Below are 24,353 nucleotides of genomic sequence, written 5' to 3' on the forward strand. Positions count from 1 at the left end.
TTACCAGTTTTAATCTTACCAGATACTCGCAAGGACTTCATGGTGTACTGTGATGCTTCGCGCCAAGGATTGGGGTGCGTGCTCATGCAGGAAGGTCATGTGGTAGCCTATGCCTCACGCCAGTTACGGCCTCATGAAGGCAACTACCCTACCCATGATCTGGAGTTAGCCGCTGTGGTTCATGCTCTAAAGATCTGGCGGCACTATCTCATTGGGAATCGCTGTGAAATATATACTGATCATAAGAGTTTGAAATACATATTCACTCAGTCGGATCTGAATCTTCGGCAGAGAAGATGGTTAGAGCTCATCAAGGATTATGATGTGGGAATCCACTATCACCCTGGTAAGGCCAACGTGGTCGCAGACGCGCTGAGTCGACAAAGCCATTGCAACACTCTTGGCGTCCGTGGCATTCCACCGGAACTTAATCAACAGATGGAAGCCCTGAACCTAAGCATCGTTAGCCATGGCTTCTTGGCTACGCTGGAAGCCAAGCCTACCTTGCTCGATCAAATCCGCGATGCTTAGAAGAATGATCCAGATATGCATGGGATCCTCAAGAATATGAAACAGGGTAAAGCCGCTGGTTTCACAGAGGATGAACACGGAACCCTATGGAACGGAAATCGGGTATGCGTTCCAGACGACAGGGAACTTAAACAGATGATACTTCAGGAAGCTCACGAAAGTCCTTATTCCATCCACCCTGGCAGTACGAAGATGTACTTAGACTTGAAAGAGAAATACTGGTGGGTTACTATGAAGCGGGAAATTGCAGAGTTCGTGGCTCTTTGTGATGTGTGCCAGCGTGTCAAAGCAGAGCACCAACGACCGGCTGGACTTCTCCAACCTCTCCAAGTACCAGAGTGGAAATGGGACGAAATTGGGATGGATTGCATCACCGGACTTCCAAAAACCCAAGGCGGATATGATTCTATATGGGTGGTCGTGGACCGACTAACCAAGGTAGCTCGGTTTATTCCTGTGAAGACCACCTATGGAGGGAACAAACTAGCCGAACTCTACTTCACTAGGATCGTAAGTCTCCATGGCGTTCCTAAGAAAATTGTATCTGATAGGGGAAGCCAATTCACCTCTCACTTTTGGAAGAAACTCCAAGAAGAGTTGGGTACCCGATTAAATTTCAGCACCGCGTATCACCCGCAGACAGATGGACAGACCGAGCGTCTGAATCAGATCCTGGAAGATATGCTCCGTGCCTGTGTTCTAGGTTTTGGGAAGACCTGGGATAAGAGTCTCCCCTATGCCGAGTTCTCCTACAATAATAGCTACCAAGCCAGCATACAAATGGCACCCTATGAAGCGTTGTATGGACGTAAATGCCGGACACCGCTATTGTGGGACCAAGTTGGGGAAAGCCAAGTGTTCGGGACTGATATCATGAGAGAAGCTGAAGCTAAAGTCAGAACCATTCGGGATAATCTCAAGGTGGCACAGTCTCGGCAGAAAAGTTATGCAGACAACCGACGCCGTAACCTAGAGTTTGCAGTAGGCGATTTTGTGTACCTTCGGGTCACGCCATTGCGGGGCGTACACAGGTTTCAGACGAAAGGGAAGCTCGCACCTTGGTTCGTGGGTCCTTTTCGCCTCATTGCTCGACGCGGAGAAGTTGCTTACCAGTTGGAGTTGCCCGCATCCTTGGGCAACGTGCATGATGTGTTCAATGTGTCGCAACTCAAGAAATGCCTTCGAGTGCCGTCTGAGCAGGCCGACTCAGAGCAGATTGAAGTTCGCGAAGACTTCACCTACGTGGAGAGACCGGTGAAAATCCTGGACGTCATGGAGCGCAGGACCAGGAACCGGGTAATCCGTTTTTGCAAGGTCCAATGGAGCAACCACGCCGAGGAAGAAGCTACCTGGGAGCATGAAGACGAGCTGAAGGCAGCCCATCCAGATCTCTTCGCCAGTTCTTCCGAATCTCGGGGTCGAGATTCCGTTTAAGGGGGGTAGGTTTGTCGCGTCCCAAATCGACCCTAAAATACATCCTCTAAATTATGCCTAGAATAATTAAAATGCTTGTGAAAGCCTTCAAAAATTAAAATGTGCAAAGTTAAAAGTCAAATAGGGCTTGGAGGATTTTTGTACATTTCCTAAAAGCCTAAAATGTGTAAATAAATTTTAGTGGAATTTTCAGAGCACAAATAATAATTATTAAGAAATAAACAAAGTTAAAATGATTTTATAAAAAGAAAAACCCTAAAAATCATCGTCTCCCCTCTAATGGACCGGCTCGGCCCAGCTCCCTCCCTCTCCCTCCTCCTCCCCGCGGCCCATTCGGTCTCCTCCCCGCGCGCGCGCCGCTGACGGGCGGGCCCGCCCGCCACCCTCGCTGACGGGAGGGGCCCACCCGTCATCCCCTTCCTCCCGCCGCCCCCGCCGCCTCGCTCGCGCCTAGCGCCGCCGCCGCCGCGAATCCCGCCGCCTCCCGCCGTCCCCGCGCGCAATAAAGTGGGGGAAATTATTCCCCGGGATCCCCTCCCCCTTTCCCCCCATTTTTCCCTCCCTCTCTCCCTCGGATTTGTTTGGAAACCTCTCCCCTAACCTCGCCGGCGCCATTAATGGCGGCCGGGTCTCCCGCGCCCGTTTCCCCCTCCTCCGGCCGCCATCTCTCACTCCCAACCCTATATAAACCCTCCCCGAGCTCCCCACCACCATTTCCGCCACTCACCGCCCTCTCTCCTCGCCGGAATCGAGCTCGCGCCGTCGCTCTCTCTCTCCGCCGTCGCCGCCGAGCTCCGGCCCGCCGCCGTCGTCGCCCCGGACCACCTCCCACCTCGGCGCCGCCTCCTTCGGCTTCGCCACATCCTCGCCGACCTCGTCCACCCCTTCGTTTCGCTCGCCGACCGCTGGAGCGCCGTCGACCCCGTCCACCCAAGCCGCGCCGCCGCCTTCCTCCGCTCCGGTCGCCGTTTCCGTCGTCGCCGTCGACCCGGGGTTAGCCATGGACCGCCGCTTCGTTTCCCCCTTTCCCTGCCCTCTCCCAGCCGCCGCTCCGCCGTGCCTATGGCCGCCGCCGGCGACCATAGGGGCGCGGGCGCGCCGCCTCCCGCCGGCCGCGCCGACGTGGCCGCCTCCGGGCGCGCCTAGCGGCTGCCGCGTGGGGCCCGGCCGTCAGCCGCCCGCTCCCTCGGGTGCGGCTGACGCGTGGGGCCCACGGCGCCGGCCGGTGTGAGCCGGGTGCACCCGGTCCACCGTGGACCGTGAGGCTGCCGCGTGGGTCCCACTCCCGTGGACCCGGTCCGCGCGCCCTCTCTCTTGGCTGACGCAACAAATATATTTTTTTAAATTAAAATTTAAATGAAGAAATTCGCAAATATTCATTTAAAGAGCATATAAACTTCAAATGGTCATAACTTGGCCATTTGAACTCGGAATTGGACCGTTCAAGTCTCTAATTTTTCCTTAAGAAGTCAAGAACCCATTTTTATGCTTTGTTCCTACTTGTTATATGGAGTTTATTAGAGTAAAAGCCCTTTTATTTTCTGTTGGTCGTGTAGACGCTGCAGCTTCGGAAGATCCGCTCTTCGTGGAGGTTGAAGCCGACGTTTGGGAAAGCGAGCAAGGCAAGTCACATCATCCTTGAACATATTGAATCCCAGTTTATAAAGTTATTTTGATTTAAATTATTGCATTACCGCTTTATTTAAATTCCCGCGTTATCACTGTTTTATTTAGCCATGCCTATTTACCTTTGTTATGAACTTATTATTGTTATTGTTATTATTACCTTGTTCACCCTAGGATAAACAAAACCCCAACTAGTGGACATTTTATTCATGGTTCCACTAGTATGAATTTAGGTAGATGCTTCGCTGTTTAATAGGACAACATTAGGTGGTTTTATAACTCTAGACTTTGGGAATATTCATATCACTTGGACACCATGGAATGGTTGGATTATTGTGGAATTGGATTCACACCTCTCCCTCTATTCAAAACCCTCAAAATGGTTTTAGGCTGGGCTCGGGGTGCATGGTTTTGATGGTAGCACCTCGGCCATATAAGGACCGGTCTTCGGGCCTCTGTTGCAAAGCACTACCGTACTTCCACATGTCTAATGGGTAAGGCTTAGTTTGTGGCTCAGTCTGGTTATAAACAAAAGTACACGGATGGAGATGGACGAAGTCGGGGGTCGATGGACATCTCTAGGGCAAATGAAGGCTACACGAGCTGCGGCCCGGTAGTCGAGATGTCATGGCACAGGGCCGGTGTCCTGCTGCTAGGGGCTCAGTCCTGCCTACCTGTCCCGGGGGTTCCGGCCGTAGGTGGGGTTGGGTCGGTACTCTTGTCTATGGCTAGGATGGGTTGGAAACTATGTCACGTCTTCCGTCCGTATACCGTGGTGGTATGTGGCACGTGGTTACACGTGAGGAAGATGTGTCTTGTGAGTAAAGATGTACACCTCTGATCAGAGTATAATCTATTCGAATAGCCGCGCCCTCGGTTATGGGCAAGCCGAGCAATGTACCCAAGTTAGTGTTTTAATCCTTAGAACCTGCTTAATAACTAAAATATGGAATGGTTGGCCTGGGTTGGCTTGGGACGAGCTGGGACCCAGGGTCGGGTTGCCAGTTCGGTCTGAATCATCGTAGGCCTTGGGTTAAGGTAGGTTCGTGTGGGTTCACGGCCTTGTTTAATAATATTAAATAGTTCTAGGATCGTGTTTTAAATTTAGCTTTGAGCAACTAAGGGTCTCTTAAATGCTGTTTATTGCAAAACCTAACCTCTATACTATAACTCCATTGTACTCCCTTGCATTTATTCTGCACTCATGGGTGTGTCTTGTTGAGTACGGTGGTTGTACTCAGTCTTGCTCAATTTTTTCCCAAACCCAGAAGAGGAGCCCCTGGATGATGAAGGCTTTGGTGTCTAGCTCGTGCCTGCCGTCAAGCGCCTGTGGTCGTCGCCTTAGTCTTCCGCTGTTTTTCGTTGTCTTTGAGTGTGCTGGGCCGTCGCTGCCCATGTAATAATTATTTAATTACGCTTCCGATTGGTAAACTCTGAATTGTATCGACTTTGGGTGTACCTTGCCTCCTGGGACAAGGAATAATGCACGCACATAAGGAACGCCCGTTGGGTTATTTCCGGTCGTGACATGTACTTCCTCTTCATGCATAGCCATGGGGGGAGGTTGTAGATACACATCGTAACGGGCCAAGTGCTATGGCCGCTGCTCATCTCTCCAAAAGGATTCATGCCATCCGTACTTAAACCAAACCGTATGTTTCGTGCGTCCTTTCCAAAGTCTTTAAATTTTCTGTCGATGTTTCGCCACTGCGATCCATCGGCGGGGTGTCTCAGCATCCCGTCCTGTTGATGCTCTTCAGCGTGCCATCGCATCATTCTAGCATTCCCCTTGTTCCTGTACAAACGCCTTAGCCGTGGTATTATAGGGAAATATCACGTCACCTTAGCAGGAATTCTCTTCTTCGTTAGCTGCCCGTCAACTTCTCCTGGATCATCTCATCTAATCTTGTATCGTAATGCTTTGCAAACGGGGCATGCTTCTAGGTTCTCGTACTCCTCACCGCGATATAGGATACAATCATTCGGACATGCGTGAATCTTCTGAACTTCCAGTCCTAGAGGGCAGACTATCTTCTTAGCCTCGTACGTTGTCTCGGGCAATTTGTTTCCCTCCGGAAGAATGTTCTTGACGAGTTTCAATAAATCACCAAATGCCTTGTCACCAACACCATTTTTTGCCTTCCATTGCAAGAACTCCAGAGTGGTATCCAACTTTTTGTGCCCCTGCTCGCAACCTGGGTACAACGACGTTCTGTGGTCCTCTAACATCTTGTCCAATTTATGGGCCCCCTTTTCACTTTCGCAATCCTCCTTGGCGTCCTGCAACATCTAACCAAGATCATCCGCAACGTTGTTACCATCAGCATCCCTTTCCTCCTCGCCCGTTTGATTTCCTTCAAATCCAGTGTACTGAGCAAAGTCCGGAATATTGTCGTCTTCCACTTCATCTTCTTCCATTTCAACACCTTGCTCTCCGTGTGATGTCCAACAATTATAGCTTAGCATGAACCCCGACTCAAAAAGGTGGAAATGAATAGTCCTGGATGCAGAATACTCCTTCCGATTCTTACACTTATTGCATGGACAACAAATAAAACCCTTTTGCCTATTAGCTTCGGCCACTCTCAAAAAATAATGCACGCCGTCAATAAACTCTTTGGACCGCCGGTCAGCGTACATCCATTGCCGATCCATCTACATGACATGAAAAAAAATCGTACACACATAATTATTCGTACAATAATGACAGTCATACAATAATTATAAAATAATTACAAACTCTTTCAACAGTCACACAATAATGACATATCATTATTCATACAAAAATTATGAAATATTACACCGAATAATTATATATTTACTATTTATAAAGTTTTAAACTAATATTAATGTGTTGTACTTATTTTAATTTTTCATTTTACTTTGTTTTCTATTATTCAGGATTAACTTTCACTATATTTTCCTTCTCAACTATTTTATAAAACCTTCTTTAGCAAATAAACTAAATTTCTATATATTCTTTCTTCTCCACACAAATTTTCTCTCTCATCAACTAACAACAAAATTTTGGAGACAAAAAAGTGTGCAAAACATAGATCCAAATGTAATATGAAAAAAAAACATTGGAGGATGAAGTTGCTAACCTTTTAGGCACCTCCGATTTGTATATAATCCCCAAAATAAATTCACTAGAAATTTTGGCATGACCTCCCCTCTTTTTTGAAGAAATTTTGAAGCTTGCTCGGGCTGGAGGAGGAAGAAGACATATATATAGGGGTGGGACTTTAGTCCCAGTTGGTGTTATGAACCGGGGCTAAAGATCGCCGGGATGTTTACACCAACTGGGACTAAAGTTACGATCTTTAGTCCCGGTTGGTGTTACCAACCGGGACTAAAGTTACGATCTTTAGTCCCGGTTGGTGTGGGGGCCTGACAGGCCCTGACAGCATTTGAACCGGGACTAAAGATCAAATATGTCCGTTACCCTTTTTAACCGGGACTAAAGATCATCTTTAGTCCCGGTTTTTGTTGCAACCGGGACTATTGTGGAATTAGCCCGACCGACGAAAGATGGTTTCTCCACCGGTGAACCACAGTAGACAAAGTCTCTCCTAATTAAAATAATATTAAGTAATATGTCCTATAACTTAATGTGAAATACTAGAGAAAGAAATCAATTAAGAGGCATATTTGATTGTGTTTTAATTACTACATGGATGAAATATTGATATGTGTGTGTGTGTGTCGTATAGTAACACATAGATGCATGCCTGTATATATATGCAGTATGTTGTGGAGCATGGAGGGGAGTCAGTGCGAGCAATGATGGTGATGAGGTTGAAGGGGTTAATGGTTGTGATGAGCTGTCAAAAGTAACAATTGAATGTGATAGAGAAGTGCCTGACATTCGGTAGCATCCATGACCGTCTCGTCATCGCAGCTGACATCGCCGGTGCCGGCGAGGACCAAATCCTGGTCAGTACTACATTTTGTCATCGATCACACACACAAAGACACACAAATACACACACACAAACACATGTACACACAAAGAGACACACACATAAACACATGTACACACACAGACACACACATATGTGCTTGTGTGTTTATGTTGATGCTAATGTTGATGGGCATACATATATGCAGATGATGATGATGGACGAGCATGGAAATTACGTGATACAAAAGATGTTGGAGACGATAGCGGCGGAGTGGGTGGTGGACTTGATAGTCACAGTTGTCAACAGCAACTTCTTCAGGCTCATCCACAACATCCATGGCAGGCACGTCCTCGCCCACCTCCAAATCATGCTCGCCGCTCGCGGTTCGTATATACCTTAATTACTCTCTTAATTTCATTTGTTTTACCTAGCTTACATTGTTCAGTTCAATTCAATTCATTATCTACTAATTGATCCATTAGCTTGTTCTAGACAATTATATATGTATAATTTCCCATAAACAAGTACTAGTACTAAATTGATTCATTCAATTCATTGATTGATTCATGTGTCCAATCGTTGCTGCACGCAGAGAGGAGGCGGCTGCTGGCTCTTCTCACCCCGCCGCTCTACTACATGGGTTAATTTTAGTTGACAAAGAGAGTATAAGCTAGTTGTTGGGCGAATTAATGTTGCTTTCCTTCGTTGTACCATACATGCATGTTGTAACTACATTTCATCAGTCCGGTGGTGTTGTACAATACAATCAGTTCATTAGAACTGTAGCGAACAAGCCTTTTAATTTTAGGCAAATTTTGCTACAGGACACCGTAACTTCGTGGTTTAGCTATATCTTATAGGACAAGGCACGAAGTGACTTTTGGGGGAAAACACTCCCAAAAGTTGGATATTTGCTGGTGGACACCGCACTCATTAAAATAATAATTTCCGGTTGAAGAAGAGAGAGAAATCATGTGAAATGTCAAAAATGCCCTTGGGCCCACATGTCACTCTCCTATCTATCTTCTCCCTCCCATGTCGCTCCGCCCTAGCCCTCCCGCAGCCGTGGGACCTCGCCTGCCGCCATCGTCGCTGACAAGTGAGATGAGAGAGAGAAGAGGAGGGGATATAGAGAGAAGAGAGATAGGGGACCTGACATGTGGGCCCAAGGGCATTTTTGACATTTCACATGATTTCTCTCTCCTCTTCAACTAGAAATTATTATTTTAATGGGTGCGGTGTCTACCAGCAAATATCCAACGTTTGTGAGTGTTTTCCCTCAAAAGTCACTTCGTGTCGTGTCCTACAGTTAAAACTGCGAAATCACGATGTTTTGTAGCAAAATTTTCCTTCATTTTACCAATGGAACGGAATTGATACTAACTACCTAGTACTAACAGCTAGGAGTATGTTTGTTTCAAACTTAATTCGATGATATCTCTCTCTGCAATATGTTGCTATACCGGCTAGTTGAGAGTAAGATCGAGTAGGTAGCTAGGATTTGCATTGGCATATATTGATTTGATAGAGGATCGGCCAGAGCTGCATATATAGATACTTATGATGATTAATTGATAGAAGAAGATACAATTAATTAAAGGATGGATGGATGGATTAATTAGGATGGTTGCGGTGGGCAGAAGGTGATGAGGTAGCACTTGGTGCAGTAGCGGTTGAGGCTACTGGTGTCGTCGTAGGCATAACTGTATGCCCATGGGAAGATGGATTTGAAAAGTTCACTCAAAACGAAAGGCGGCCGAGACTGCCACCTTCAATAAAGTCGAGTTAGACACAGCCACGTCCATCCCATAGCCTACGGACACGTCGGCTAATGCAGGAGGCTGTGCAAAAAGTGGAGAGAGAAGAATCAGTTGCCAAAGGAAACTTATTACGTAACTGCTCTCAAACGAGACAGGAAGCCCATCAAGCCGAAGATCGTGATGTCGAAATTCAGCAATTCATACGATACTTTGGCCAGACTTTACGGGCCAATAAATATAGATCTATGGGAGAAAATAAATTAAGGACCTTCTATGAGAGGAGCTACAGAAAATTCTAGTTTATCCACCCGGTTCAGAGATTAGGGGGAAAGAGTATGCACTTAAAAAAATGGGAAATTGCTACAGACAGTGGAAGTTCGATCCGAACAAGCACTACATTCAACAGAACAAGACACATTCAAAGCATAAGGCAAGATCTCACAGGCCGGTTGGGATGAGTTTGTCGTGAAGAAGACAACATCAGAAGCATTGGCGAAAAGCAAACAAATGTCAGACATGGACAAGAAAAACATCCATCTAAATCGATTGGGTTTGAGCAGGTACGATAGCCACGTCCATCAATGGTGAGAAATGGAACATAAGTTCACCGAGCAAGGCAAACCCCAATAGGTTGACCCCCCCTCCCCCCCCCCCCCCCCCCCCCCACAATAGGAACAATGCAAAAACTAGATATGGGCACAAAGCACAGGGCAGGTCACGGAGGACGGCGAAATCTGGTTCGAGGATCCTAAGATCGAGCGGGTGGCCACCAGTTTGCAGCAGATCGCCAAGAAAGAGAAATCAGGAGAGTTCGTCCCAAAAAGGGAGAACAGCCAACTCACTACAACGATGGGCAACCCCGAGCACTCTAGTCGGGTCAAAGGCATCTCTTCAAAAACTGAGTTGGAACAAAGGGTTTTCAAAGGACACCAAGAGTTACAAGAAGCGGGACATATATAAAGAGAAGTTGGAAGACAAAATAGCGGTAGAAGTCCAACAACATTTCTACTTTCTGGCGGCTTAAAATCCCACTGCCATTCCAACACTATTTGCTCAACCCCAGTAAACTGCTCAAGTGCCAAGCAGTGTAGGATCAGTAGAACAACCCCATACCCCATGCAGACTCGTTGTTCCAATCGGAAGAGCTGGGAAAACAAAAGATGTTGCTACTGGCTTGGACATACCCGGTCGACAATTCCACAACTCCACCATTTCGGGGGACTATGCAAGGGTGCAAGTGACCAAGGTCCATGGCGAGCATATCGCGTTGGAGGCATCCCCGCACCGGAGGGGATCGAACTTCTCGGGAATGCAATGCACCACGTCAAGACAACAACCTTGTTGGACAGCCACCATCAACCCCAGCACCATCCCAACTAATGACAGTTGTTGTTCCAGAGCTGTCGTCCCCACCAGGTCCACCTTCCCTATCTCCGATAAGGTCACTACACCATTCACCTTCCCCACTTCCGATGGCATCATCACGCCGTCCACATTCCCCAATGCCATCCCCTCCCCTTCCACCACCAGTTAAACAACCTACTCCCACGGGCCAATCTCTGCATACACCACAATCTGCTCAAGCCGAAGTCCAACCTTCCCAAGTAGCTACATATGGCCCCAAGCCTACTACCCTAGAACCTCATTAGCTGGTACCAAAGATGGCTTCCACATACAACCCGAAGGAAATGTCTAGAGATAAAGACAGGATTATGCTTTCGGCCTTCAGGGGGTACAGGTACAATAGAAAAGGACAAGGGTAAAGGCAAAGAACATGTTGATCAGCTATTGAAATCCCAGAAGTCAGTACAATGGGCCGAGGACTTGCAATTTAAATATGCATATGCACTCGAAGAATATGAATATGGCAAGCTATTCTTACTATGGCACCTTATGAAGGATCTACCATGGCATATGAAGGTGATGCATGAATGGTATATTAAAGTAGCTAGAAAGGGCCTCGGTTTCATTAGTGTTAAGTTTTTGCGTGACACTTTCACGATGGAATATTTTTAATTGATTTTCGTGACCTACATGCCCTCTTCAAGGTGGATAAAATGGATGTCGATCTTGTTGTTGTGTTTTGCCGGCAAGTATTTACTCTTATATGTTTTACATAAATGTATGAAACAAACTTCCATTCCTTTCAAGTTGCATAATATAGGTTACAATTCCGGGAAGCGGAAAGAACAAGGCAACCGGTTGGTCATTTGATCCAACTAGGGTTCACAGGACGCAAAATATTGTACAGCTTCATGAGAATTGCCCAGAACTAAAGGATAAGATATATGAGGAAAAGGAAGCATATATCAAGAAATTGCACAAGGAAAAGAAGGTCGAGGAAGCGACATACTTGGGATGAGCAATGCTCTCACACAAAGATAAAAATGTCTTGATGGTCCCTTACGCTTTTATGTAAGCAGCAACTCTTCCATTTGATTATTATATTCGTAGTAATACATCATTACTAGCAAATGTCAACTCCAATTCATCTATCTTGTTTGCAGCGGCTACTATATTTTATTCCTAATATGTCCAAAGGACCAATTGATCGTAGTGCTTGACCCAACACAGTGTGATAAGCAAAGCTACATGGAGTTCCTCATTATTCTAAATTTGTATAATAAAATTCCCCCTCAATACCTATTTGCTATTCTGAAATTTTTAAATAACTCGAACAAATGTTTTATCGGCACATTGCACATGGGTTTTACATCACACATAATGGGCTAATAAAGGATCCACAGGACAAAACTAAACATCAAGACAAACTAGCTGGTAATTATGTTCACAGTGTTTTAAGCAATCCTGAGCACTAACCTATGTGGATATTATGTGTGTGAGATTCTTAGGTCAACGGGAAGTACACAACAAACTGCAAAAATGTAAGTTCGGAAATTGTTCTCTACAGAGTATTTCATCCGCAATTCATTTCCTAACATTTATTGTCAATTTTTTCCATTGATCCCTCAAATCCCTCATGTAGCAAATCGGTTTGACAATACATCAATTATGAACGTATGCACTGACATGTGCCACTTCATTTGCCGTCACTGCTGCAATGCCCTAGAAAAATTCTATGACAATGAGAGCCAAACTGGTATTAGAAGAGAAAATTCAAGCCCATAAGAGAGGAGAAATTTGCATATGTGCCACTCAAAAAACATGGTTTCGCTAGAATGCCACTCTAAATATGGGATTCAATCAAATGCTCAACTCGCGGGCATTCGTTGCAATGCCACTTTTGGGCTTTGTTGCATTTCGAAATTAATTTTCCTCAATTTCATATTTTCTCGGACGCTTTTGCCCTTGGGACTGGTTGAATTGGACGCTGAGCCCCGACGAACAGCGTGCGCGAGCACCAGCGACACCGGCGCCGCCCCGATCCCCCACCGTACTGCCTCCTCTCCCACTAGCTGCGCGCAGCCTCTCTCCACCAGCCGTTCCACTTCCGCTCCGACACTTCAGCCATGGCCAGCCGCCGCCAGCCACCACGTATGCCTCGCGGCTTCCCGGTCCGATGGCGAGGGCGACGACGGCGTCGCGGGGCTAGTGGGAGGTGTCGGGGCGAGGGCTGGCAGGCGACCAGCCGCCGCTAGTGGCGCCGGCCATGGCATGTGGCCTTCCTCCTCCTCCTCCTCCTCCTCCCGATCCGATGGCGAGGGTGACGGCAGCGTCGCGGGGCCAGGGGGAGGCGTCGGGGGTGGGGGCTGGTAGGCACTGTGGCTGGCGACGAGAGGCGGCGGCGCAACTGGTGAGAGAGGAGGCGGCACAGTGGGGGACCAGGGAGGGGCGGCGCGACGTCTCGCACAGCGACGCGGCATGGTGTTGTGCGGCGCTGGTATTGCTGCCTCCTTTCTCTTCTGCTCGCGCTCGTGTTCGTCGGCCTGAAAAAAAAGAGAAGACCAGGTCCGATTCAACTAGTCCTAGGGCAAAAGCGCCCGAGAAAATGTGAAATTGAGGAAAATTAATTTCGAAATGCAGCAAAACCCCAAAGTGGCATTGCAGCGAATGCTCGCGGGTTAAAAGTGACATTTGGTCGAATCCCATTTTAAAAGTGGCATTGTAGCGAAGCCAGGTTTTTTGAGTGGCACATATGCAAATTTCTCATGGGAGTGGGAGAAAGAACTTGTGCAGTGAAAATGTATATTTCTTCGTCGGGGACTATCATTAATTTGTAAATATGGGACAAACATGTTTATATGTGTCAGGATTACGGATAAAGCATACCCTCTATCCTAGGATTCATCATTCATGAGATATACGGATACGGTATATCCTCCAGTATAAGGAGAGGACTCATTTAAGATAAGGAAATCAATGAGTTCTTATGGAAATATTCCTTAAGAGCGGGAATTATTAGAATACTACTCGGAGGGAATAGGGATTGTGTCATACCATACAGGGTCTGTTGTCTCTACTTGGAGACCAAGGTGATTTGCGGTATAAATACATACCCCCGGGGAGGTACGGGGCATCGAATCTTAGCGCAAGACACCCGCCGCCACATAAGTAATCCGGAGGACTTGAAGCCTATTCGCCGATAGATCTCATCGAGCCCTTCTCGACAAGGATCTCGTCAGTAATCTCGTAGTTCGGTTGTTCTCTTTTGTAATATGTGGTTTCTTCTATAATCCCATATAAATTGGATTAGGGCTATTACCTTACGAGGGGCCTAAACCAGTATAATCCTTGTCTTTTTGTGTGCTTGATATCGTATGTGTAGATCCTTGTACCAACGTACCCCAATACCATCAAAATACGGTCCGCGGGTATCCCCGTCAACAATATGTATACGAATGTTTTCAGTTTTACATATTGAAATACTATTTTATTTGTTAGTGCAAGATATAAGGTATTATGTACTAAGAACGACAAATCAGTTAGGTCCTATGCATAGCATTTCAGATTTCGATTAGAAATAGCGGGAAATATTATATCACATAGGAGGCACAATCTTCCCAAATGGCCAGTGGGTTATAGGCCACGTGAGAAACACATTATTGCAGGCTGGCACATGTGATAATTGATCTTCCTTGGGATGGCGTTAAGAGACTGGCCTGCAATAATGCCGTGAGTCTTCGCATGTGGTTGGGCCACCTGCATGCAAAAATGTTGATTTTCACGGACACATGTATGCAGGTGAGCCATCAAACCGCATGTCAAGATCGTTTTTGGTCGCATAGAAAAACTAATTTTGTCATCAAGAATTTGCATGCATGTGCCAAAAAGTCTTTCAGCTTACAACATTATATGGTCATAGATTAGTTTCAGTTTTGTTGGGCAGCGAGAGGCCGATCCATAACTTCTGCCTTTGTGAACGACAGCAATGCCACCAATCGAGAAATGAACGGCTGAATGGCTTGGACCCACCGTAGTGACTAATTCTGTCAGCCATAAATTAATAACACCAGGTGTTTACTCTATAGAAAAGATCAACGAAAATAATCACCGGTGGCAAAGAAAGATAAACCAAAACTGAGCACATCCTTCCCCTTTTGCTCCCAAGTCCCAACGTCGAAGAATGTATGGATTGACATCCTATATCCATTCATCCTGCTATCTTCGAACGAGAAAGTATAACATGAAAATCACTCGTTGATGCAGCCTAAGAATGATGCAACAAACTTCTTTTTGTTCGATCTCTTAACATACCGTGCCTTACTGCCTAGAGCCCCACTACGGTGCTCTCTATTGTTAGTAAAAAGTAATCTAAACCGTGGATCTAAGGTTCAGATCTAATTTATACTACCACCCATTTAGCGGTAGTAGAAACATGAATGGGAATTATTGTAAAAAAAAATAGGTGCGGAAGGGTATAAACGTCATTTATCATTGACTAAACCTTTTTTCTTCTTTGCTAATATGAGCGATATCAGCGCAATGGATATCGATTTAGTTAGGAAAAAACATAAATGATAGTTACTCCTAATCATGGTATTAGTAAATTATTTATTTGCTCCTAATAATATTGGTCGTATAATACTAACAGTAGACAGCACCGGAGCAAAATATACTATTGTATAATGTTATTCAAATTCTCTCTTATAAGGCTATCTTGAAAAGCTCTTGCTAATACTATTTGCTAAACATAAAAGTTATCATTGAATAAGACTATAAGATCTGTAGCTTTTAATTTTGTTTATTGTGCTTTTCAGCTGGAGATTGTTGTTTGTTTTTTTTTCTCTTAAGAGTAAATACTTGATTATCCTTTTTTGAAGGGCCAAAATATACTACTCTGTAATGTTATTCAAATTCTCTCTTATAAGGCTATCTAGAAAAACTCTTGCTAATATTGTTTGCTAAACATAAAGGTTTTGTTTGAATAAGACTATAAGATCAGTAGCTTTTAATTTTGTTTATGGTGCTTTTGAGCTGGAGATTGTTGTTTGTTTTTTTTCTCATAAGAGTAAATACTTGATTATATCAATTAATTGGCAGTTAAATACTTACTACGGTGGTTATGGGATCAAATGGTTTTAGTAATGAAATGTGTTCCATTATTTAGTAATATCTGTTGGTATTCTATCTGGGATGAAAAATTGTTGTAGAAAAAGTCAATGAAGTTTTTTAACTGGTAAAACATCTTCAGACATTTTGGCAACTTGTTGCAAATTTGCGATATATATGACTTTGGATTCACTCGTTCACTGTATCAGGCTATGTACGTATTAGAGAAAAAAATAGTAGTACGATCGTTTGATGATTAAAAACCCAAGACGTGGCAGTCTTGCAACATAGTTTCGTCAACAAACAGACGTAATGTGTTGCAAATTTGTCATATATATGACTTTGGAATCACTCTTTCACTGTATCAGGTTATGTACGTATTAGAGAAAAAAATGGTACAATATTTTGATGATTAAAAACCAAAGACGTGGCAGTCTTGCAATATAGTTTCGTCAACAAACAAACGTAATGTGGATTGCAGATTGTAGGGGACACGGTACCCGAGTACCCGAGGTTAGGCCTTTGGGCTATATTACATAAGGTGGGCCAAGAAGTCTAAGCCCATATGGCACATTGTAATCCAATACTTCCTCCGTTTCACAATGTAAGACTTTCAATCATTGCTCATATTCATATAGATGTAAAAGTCTTACAATACAAAACAGAGGGAGTAAAAGGGATCAAAGATAAGAATATAAATCTTATCCGATATAAATAGGTGGTAGGTACCCGGATTATATGGGGTACGCTACCTACCGTAGCCGGCCTCCTTATGTCTATATAACGGTAGGCCGGAAACAATTAGGATGAGCATACACGTGTTACGTGCTATTCACACACCGTGTTGCGCACACTTTGATACAGATCTAATCTACAAACAACTGAAGTAGGGTGTTACCTCTTCCAAGGGTCTTAATCAGTATAAAAATATATCACCATCTCTTCTCGATCTTGTGCACCCTATAAATTTACTTGCCAATCTAGAGAATCGACACAGATGAAAACAAAGGAATGAAATATCAAAAATACATCTCCAGTGCTCGCATAAGTTTTATGGCTTTTCTTCTAAAGGTCTTGAGCCCAAATACTACCAGTACCAAGCTAGCAAATATATGTGAAAGAAACTTGACCATAAATAGTATAATGAGTGAATTGCACTTTAGACCAACTTTTGTTGCCACGGTTTCACTTTAGACCATCCTTAATCCAAACTTTTCACTTTGGATTAGCTAAATTTATGTTTGTTTTACTTTAGACTACTCAAAACCACTTCTTTAGCACATTAACTAAATTTATGTTTGTTTTACTTTAGACTACTCAAAACCACTTCTTTAGCACATTAACTAAATTTATGTTTGTTTTAGAATTAACGATTGAGGACATTGGCTCCATCACGTTGGTAAAATTCTCCACCTATGAGACGGTCATATATTTACCGGAGTATACCGGTCAAAATTGGATTTGGGGTGGTTCAAAGTAAAACTATGGCAATAAAAGATGCCCCAAAGCGTAATTCAGTTTGTAAAATTGACATGAAACAAAACAGAAGTTGCAAATTGAGTTACGAATTGCACTGCATGAATGCATAGGACAAAATAACCATACTTGTTTGATTAAGAAAACATACCAGCAACAATAGACTTTTTAAATGTCTCTAGCATGAAGAAACCATGAAGAAAACATCGTGCGTGTAAAATTTATATGACCAAGGGCCATCATCAGTGCTTTAGCTTTAGTGGCAGGCCTGGAAGAGGAACATGAGAGAGGACAAGAGAGGCACTATGCCAAATTGTCACTTAATAGGATTTAAATCCTGGTTCCAACAAGTGTTACACGTATATGTCTGATTAACAGGAATTTAGTAAGACGAGGAATTTGTCACTAGACTTCATCTCTTTCATTATCATGTGTTATAAGAGGTATACTCACAGGTATTTGTGCACAGCTTCCATGTAATTAAAAAAAAGGCACTATATAGTGGCAAATTCAGAGTAAGGGCTCGTAACTAGCGCGATTCAATGTCAATCTCCAACCTCACAATTACAGTGCTCATGGTAGTAAGTTTTTGTTATTTACACTGAGATACACCTAAGAGAGGTTTTCCATTATTGTACAACAGTAACAACAGCTGGATGGCTTGCTATCAATTTGAGTTTTCACTGATACGCTAGCATTCTGCAGAGAACAAAAAATATGTCAATAGAGCATGTGCCACCGGCCCACCGGCCCACCGCCCCACATGAAAGTATTGAGTTATGAATCGCTAGCATAACAGCTGGGGCTTTCACTTATGTGCTGGGATTTCTACAGAGATCAACAATGCCAACAGAGCCATGTGAAAACTGTGAGAGTTTTAAACTATAAATTGCTAACAGCAACGTCCACAAATTTCCACCATAAAGCAGGACCGGTTTTATGCCTTCCAGACAGGTTCATTGTTTCGTTGAAGACGCCATGCTGGAGAGCGAAGAATGTTTTGTTTAAGAAGCTAGAGTAGTGGGGAGTGCTTTGGAGGGTTTTCTACCTGTTTATTTTTGGTTGCAAAGTATGTTGTTGCAAGGCACATGATCTGTCTTAGACTGTTTCACCTTTTATTTTATTTTCCTATTTTGACTGGGTACATTTTAGTAGGTGCAGATCGAGTTTACCTCACTTCAAAAATAATATTCTATTCTGTCAAGAGAGATTCTGCTGGTGTCTTCCACGGATGAAAAGCTGATGTTAAAAAAAAAAAGGAGTTCCTTTAAACAGGTAAACATGTTCAGATATTCAGGCAACTTTTTGCGAGTTTGCCAATTATACATGACTTCAAATTTGCCCACCATGTGTGTAAGGGTATGTACTATTAGAGAGAAACAAGTACGGTTTTTTAATGATTAAAAACCAATACTTGACAGTCTTGCAATAATGTGGACGGCAGATGAGAAGACCCCGAAAACATGGGAATGCAATAAGAAAAATACTTATATATTTTTTCTATTTATTTAATGTATAGTGCTCGTGTAAGTTTTATGACTTTTCTTTTGAAGTGCTTGAGCCTAAAATCTACCAGGCCTAGCAAATATATGTGAAGGAAACATGACCACGATAGTATAACTGACATGAAACCAAACAGAAGTTCTTAATCTCACATCAAATTCGTTTGATCAAAATAAAGAAGAAACTTATATATTGGAGGAACACAAAAGGCACTGGAGTTGAATTCTATCTTACATGGCCAACTTATGTTGAAAAGGAGAAAATTACTTCCTCTTGGGTGATTAAGATGTTTTGCTCTCGAATTGTTAAATTTAGATACAACACATAATTGACCAGTAAGTTGATGTCCTGCTAAATGAAAGGATCAATGCTACTGTGCAAGAAATGCAAGATGAATTGGTTGGTTCACCTCTAGATAGTTTCAACCAACGAGAAAATGAAGAATTATAATAACAGTTTAAAGAGAAAGATATTTAGGTGCCAAACTTCCAGAGTTAAACAGATTATTTCACCTGACAGGACTCCTCCTAGCATGTTGCTGGCAAAAAATTGCTCATGTAGACTTGTGCGAGCATTTCACCAAGCTTTACTTGTGATTCAGTGGTAAGATGCAGATGATCTTCATTTAATGACAGTCCAAATGCGTCCACAGTTACAACATTGGGCAGGTTGATACCAAGCTGAGCTTTCCTCACTTTTTCAATGTTCTTTTTATTCCCAGATGCAAGAGCAACCTGTTTAATGCAAACAAATCTTGATATAAATGATATCCCATATTACAAATGATATCGAGTACAAATAAAGGGTAAGGTTGGTTGACACATAAGATGGCATTGTGTGTGTAGAAAGAGTGAAACCAGCCATCTTATATTGCTAACTGAATAAAGAAAATTCAAGGTTCAAAAGAAAGATTACAGAGCCATGCAAAATAAAACATATTAGTTTACTAGTTAAAACCAATCAGTTATCTTGTACTGGGGGATGTAAAAGAGGGCCTGATGATGTATTAAATCGAAACTATTAACTTCAACTTTATACATCTCTTAAAGCAACATCTAGGCACATGTATAATCGTCCAACCTTTTTTTTTTCTCTTATGTTTTGAATGACTGAATGTTATCACTGTTACGAATAAATGAGGTATCCTCTCCAAAGTGTAATAAGTAATAACTGAACGGTAACAAGGCCATATAAGTCAATTCCTAAATTCACGCACAAGACTAAGATGACTTATATTTAGAGTAACATATAGTAGTACAGCAAAAGCACGAAAACAATTGGTTAGTACATTTTAGTACAACTCTAGTATAAATCAACAAAACACAAATGTACCGATGAACTCAAGAGGGGAACAGGTAAAGTTCAACTTTAAAGATTTTTTAGTATTACAGATGGAAAAATGTTGCAACCAACTTTACTTTATAAAGATTCGTTTGTGACTAAAGTTATTCTAAAGAAACAATATGGTACTCTTGCAGATGGTAGCACCTTTTGAAAGTGGTGACAGAATATAGCGGTCGGTTACCTCATACATGATACATAGACATTAGGGACATTATTGCAAGGCTGAGAATAATGCTTTCCCTGCATATTTGCTCAATTATAATTACCATAGCCGCAAAGGTAGTACACGAATACGATAACTTGAGCACCGGCAACACCAATTGAATATTGAATATGACTAAAATAAAGTAATTCACCATCAATATCCTGAATTCATTCTTTGTGTTATCGGAATTCGCCTACTAAACTGTACAACTATGGGGAAACCACTTCTACTAAAAATATTGGGAGTGTTTTGATTATTTTCCTTTTGCATTGCCTCTCATTTAGGTCAACGCAGTCAAGAAACATGACACGGCCAAGAAATCCCCAAATACATTTCTTGAACAAAATTATCGTTGGCTCATCGCGTCCAGTTAATTCTCTAAATTTGAGAGTCAAATCAAGTAGGCAACCGAGATATGATGAATATCATCACCTGGATGAATGGCAGTTGAGGCATCCCAAGATCCTCCCTGACATTGGCGATGAGCGTCTCCAGGTTCCCGGCGTACGCGGCCGTGGCAGCGTCGGACTCGGCGTCGCTCTCCCCCTGGTACCACAGCACGGCCTCGATCTCCCCGCACTCCGCCGCGGCGCGCGCGCGGCGCACCATCTGGTCGTAGAGGCGCTCCCCGCGGGCCCACTCCCGGATGGCGGTGCCGCCGACGGCGCAGGGGACGAGGCCGACGCCGGAGCCGGGCGGGTCCAGGCGCGGGAGGACGGCGCGGGCGAAGGCCATCCCGGGGCCGACGCCGCAGGTCTTGGCCGTGTCGATGTCGGCGTGGAGCGGCTCCCGCGCCTCCACCCAGTCGAGCGCGGCGGTGAGGCGGAGGACGGAGGGGCACGGCGCGCACTCCGGCGGCACGACGCCGTCCCAGCGCCGGTGGTGGACGCCGCCGCGGCCGGCCATGTTGCTCTGGCCGGAGAGCACGAAGATGCGCATGGCGGCGGGGCGTGAGGCGTTTGGGTGTGAGCTGCAGCCTGCAGTGGGGCAGGTGGATCGGGGGGGGAGTTGGGACGTCGTTTTGCTCTCGTGGACGAGCAATTGCTTGCACTGTTCAAAAACTAAGCCGTCAAGTACTCAAGCAATCCTTTTTTACAAGTTACATTATTCAATCAGGCTTAAATAAACTACAACAATAATTCGAGATGAATAGAAAAACACATAAGGTAAATAAACTACAACAATAATTCGAGATGAATAGAAAAACACATAAGGTAAACAAAATAGAATTGTTAACCTTCTGTCGACAAAAAATACATCCTAAATAGGCTAGATTTTAAGCCATCAGATATGCTTCATAATTCACACGGTGATTCTCCTCCAACTTCGACGACCTCCTCTTCTTCTTTGGCATTGACAATATCATCTCAAACTCCAATCGAGAACCTATGGATTAGGGTTCCATTTTGAGGTGGGGGTAGAAGAGGGTAATGGAAAGAATAGGGAGATTATCGGGCTTACAGGGATAGTCATAGGAGGCAATGGAAATGGATGGGTGGCGAGGTGGCGACGGTATCAATGTAGCCACTGGATTAGGATCTGTTGTTGGGCTGGTGTTGATGGCGGGGGCAAAGTGGGCGATGAATTAGGAGGCAGCGGCGGATGGTGATGGATCTAGCATGCGAGGAGCTGTCGAAGATGAGGAAGATGACAAGGTAGGGCAACCTTGTCATCGTTGGCTTGAGAATGCGTAAAGGGTTTAGGAGGCTGATTGTAGGGTCTTGCTGGCACGGTTGAGGTCTTTTGGCCAGCTGAGTGGTGGCGTGCTGGGCTGGTGGCAATGGAGGAGGCAGCGATGACGAGAAACATGCAGTAGGTGATAGTTTAGGCGTGTCCTGCTAAGGAAAAAAGTGGAAGGAATTAGGGTTTGAGTATACGAAGCAATTGTTCAAAAGTTGTTAGATTTTGATGGGTGTTTTTTTTCATCAAATGTATAATAGACAGACTCATAAAAAAGGAATTGATTACCTGTATTCGATGGAAAATTAAACCCCAAATCTTGCATATTGGACTAAAAATCAAACTCCAAGGTCCCGTTCGTTAGTCATGCAGATGAGGATGTAGACGTAGGATTCATGAAATTCGGATGAGACTTCCTCTGGTTCGGGAACAGAACAGTATCCTCTCGCGTCGTCCTCCCTAGGGGCGGCACGGGAGGCGACGATCCGGCTACCCCTTCTCCCTCACCTCCCTCCTCCGCCTCGCTGCCGCTCGAGTGGCTGCTGGCGCACGGCCACAAGGACAGTGGCGGCGGGGCCCCTCTCTCTCGCACGCTCGGGTGACCTAGGGAGTCACCCAGAGAGGCGGCGGCAATAACCACTAGATCCGCACCGCTCCAGCCGGATCTGGCAGGGACAGGAACGGCGTAGCTGACGGCGTGGAGGGCGACGGCGGCAGGAATAGCGATGGTGGCGGGGATGGCAACAGCGGTGGCGGAGTTCCGCGGATCCGGCGACGGCGTAGCATCTGGCAGTGGTAGAGGCGAGCTGCTCCAGACGGCGGTAGCCGATGGTGGCGGGGATGGTGATGGCGGCAGGGACGGCGATGGCGGTGGCGTTGTTCACGGATCCGGCGACAGCACGGCATCCGGCGGTGGAAGGATCGTGCGGCACTGGTGGCCTCCATCGCCCGATGCTACCCTCGTGGCGTCGGCTGGCGATGATGGTGCAAGGAGGACGGTCGGATCTGGCTCCTCTAGGTCTAGATCTGGCGCATCCTCAGTCGGGGTCGGGTGGTGTGGAGTCCTGTCATCGTGCAGGTGGTGTGAATAATGCGGGTACTTTTTCGGTATGCAGGTGGCATTTCGGAGCTTCCGTTGTGAATACTTTGGTTGACAGGGTCTCTGGGGTGAAAACCTTGCTCCGCTCCGGCCATAGCAACGGCGATGCCCTCGGGCACCATTCACCTTCTTGAAGGCGTTGCTTTTGGAGCCCTCATTTCAACTCCACTTTAAGGGAATTATTTGGGTGAAAACCTTATATTCGTTAGGATCGGACGTTGTCGCCGTTCTGTCGGCGTTACCTTCTTGAAGGCTTCGTTCTAGAAGTTTCTTCCCTTGTTGGACTATTGTTCTTTGCGTTCAGTTTGTTAATGTCGAGTTTTCGTCGGTTTTCCTGAAATTAACCGTGCTGCTGTAAGGTTTTTGGGTCCGATTTTCTTTATAAACTGGATCAACTCTCTTCTTCTATAGTGAAATTGTAGGAGCTCCCTGCCTATCCCCTCGAAAAAAATCGGATGAAGATGAGGATAGAAGGATGAACTAGTACAGGGGTACATTAATTTGCTACAGGGTACATTAATTTGCTTGCCAACTTGAAGATGAATGACATGCACACGCATACATACATTAGATTATATCAATAGCAGTACACGGTACAGCAGATGAGTCCACTACTATTACACAAGCAAATACTGGCAAATATGAAATGCTAATACATGCTATTAGCAATATAATCACAGACCGTATCCATCACAACCTTGCTCTCAAGCGCATGGTATGTGTGATGTGCTGGAGTGACATCTGGTACCGGGTGGATATGAGAATGGTACAGAGGGTCTGTACCGATATGGTTTGGGTCGATAGTATCAACTATAAAGTTGTTCAATGCCATGGCGGCATGAATAATTTTGTTGTGCGCACGTGGGGTGCACGCCGGAATACTGTCCAATATTTGCCACCGAGCCTTAATACATCCGAAAAGTCATTCGACCAAGCCGCGCAGAGATGAGTGGTAGTAATTGAAATTCTCCCCCCTGCCTATGGGTGGTGCCACCAGTTCAAATTGCGGCTGCTAGTACCACACGTCAAGATAAGGAGCGAGAAATCCCTGGCTATTCGCGTACCCCTTATCGATAAAAAAGTATTTACCTAAAACAAAAAAAATTACTATCAGTACATAAGAATTACGTTAATATCATAAAATAATAATGTACCATAAATAATTACCTGGTGGCAGCCTAGGGAACCGATCAGGATACTTTCTTATTGGACTTAGCAAAACCCGGTGGTCGTGCACTGACCCCGACCATCCAGTTACATCAAAAATTACACGGTTGCTCCAGTCTGACATGACCAACACATTTTGGGTAGTTTCACCTACCCGGTTATGGTACTAATTT

General features: G+C 44.7%; 1 protein-coding gene and 1 pseudogene across 4 annotated transcripts; one reads left to right on the plus strand and one right to left on the minus strand.

Moving 5' to 3' along the window:
- The first annotated feature begins 7,374 nt into the window (after positions 1-7,374).
- LOC127770142 (pumilio homolog 6, chloroplastic-like) lies at positions 7,375-8,141 on the plus strand (annotated as a pseudogene).
- Positions 8,142-13,908: 5,767 nt separating this feature from the next.
- Positions 13,909-21,279, minus strand: LOC127771599 (probable carbohydrate esterase At4g34215). Of its 4 annotated transcripts, none has more exons than XM_052297529.1 (3): positions 20,667-21,279; positions 19,198-19,419; positions 13,909-14,356 (listed from the first exon to the last, which is right to left on the minus strand). In XM_052297529.1, the coding sequence occupies exons 1-2, from the start codon at positions 21,171-21,173 to the stop codon at positions 19,213-19,215; spliced, it is 714 nt and encodes a 237-aa protein (XP_052153489.1). In that variant the 5' UTR covers positions 21,174-21,279; the 3' UTR covers positions 13,909-14,356; positions 19,198-19,212. The 4 variants fall into 4 exon arrangements, with proteins under 4 accessions (XP_052153489.1, XP_052153488.1, XP_052153487.1 ...); XM_052297528.1 differs by lacking the exon at positions 13,909-14,356 and adding an exon at positions 15,364-16,686; XM_052297527.1 differs by lacking the exon at positions 13,909-14,356 and adding an exon at positions 17,472-17,881 and having other exon boundaries at positions 20,667-21,277.
- Positions 21,280-24,353: the final 3,074 nt, after the last annotated feature.

Source organism: Oryza glaberrima, chromosome 4 (genome assembly GCF_000147395.1).
Source record: "Oryza glaberrima chromosome 4, OglaRS2, whole genome shotgun sequence".
Classification (NCBI taxonomy): Eukaryota; Viridiplantae; Streptophyta; class Magnoliopsida; order Poales; family Poaceae; genus Oryza; species Oryza glaberrima.

Bases quoted from the DNA above. Each gene is read 5' to 3' on its own strand.
- LOC127771599 (XM_052297529.1), bottom strand. From the start codon at position 21,173: ATGCGCATCTTCGTGCTCTCCGGCCAGAGCAACATGGCCGGCCGCGGC. The intron at 19,420-20,666 runs GTGATGATATTC...TGCATTAAACAG, and splicing joins CTCAACTGCCATTCATCCAG to GTTGCTCTTGCATCTGGGAA.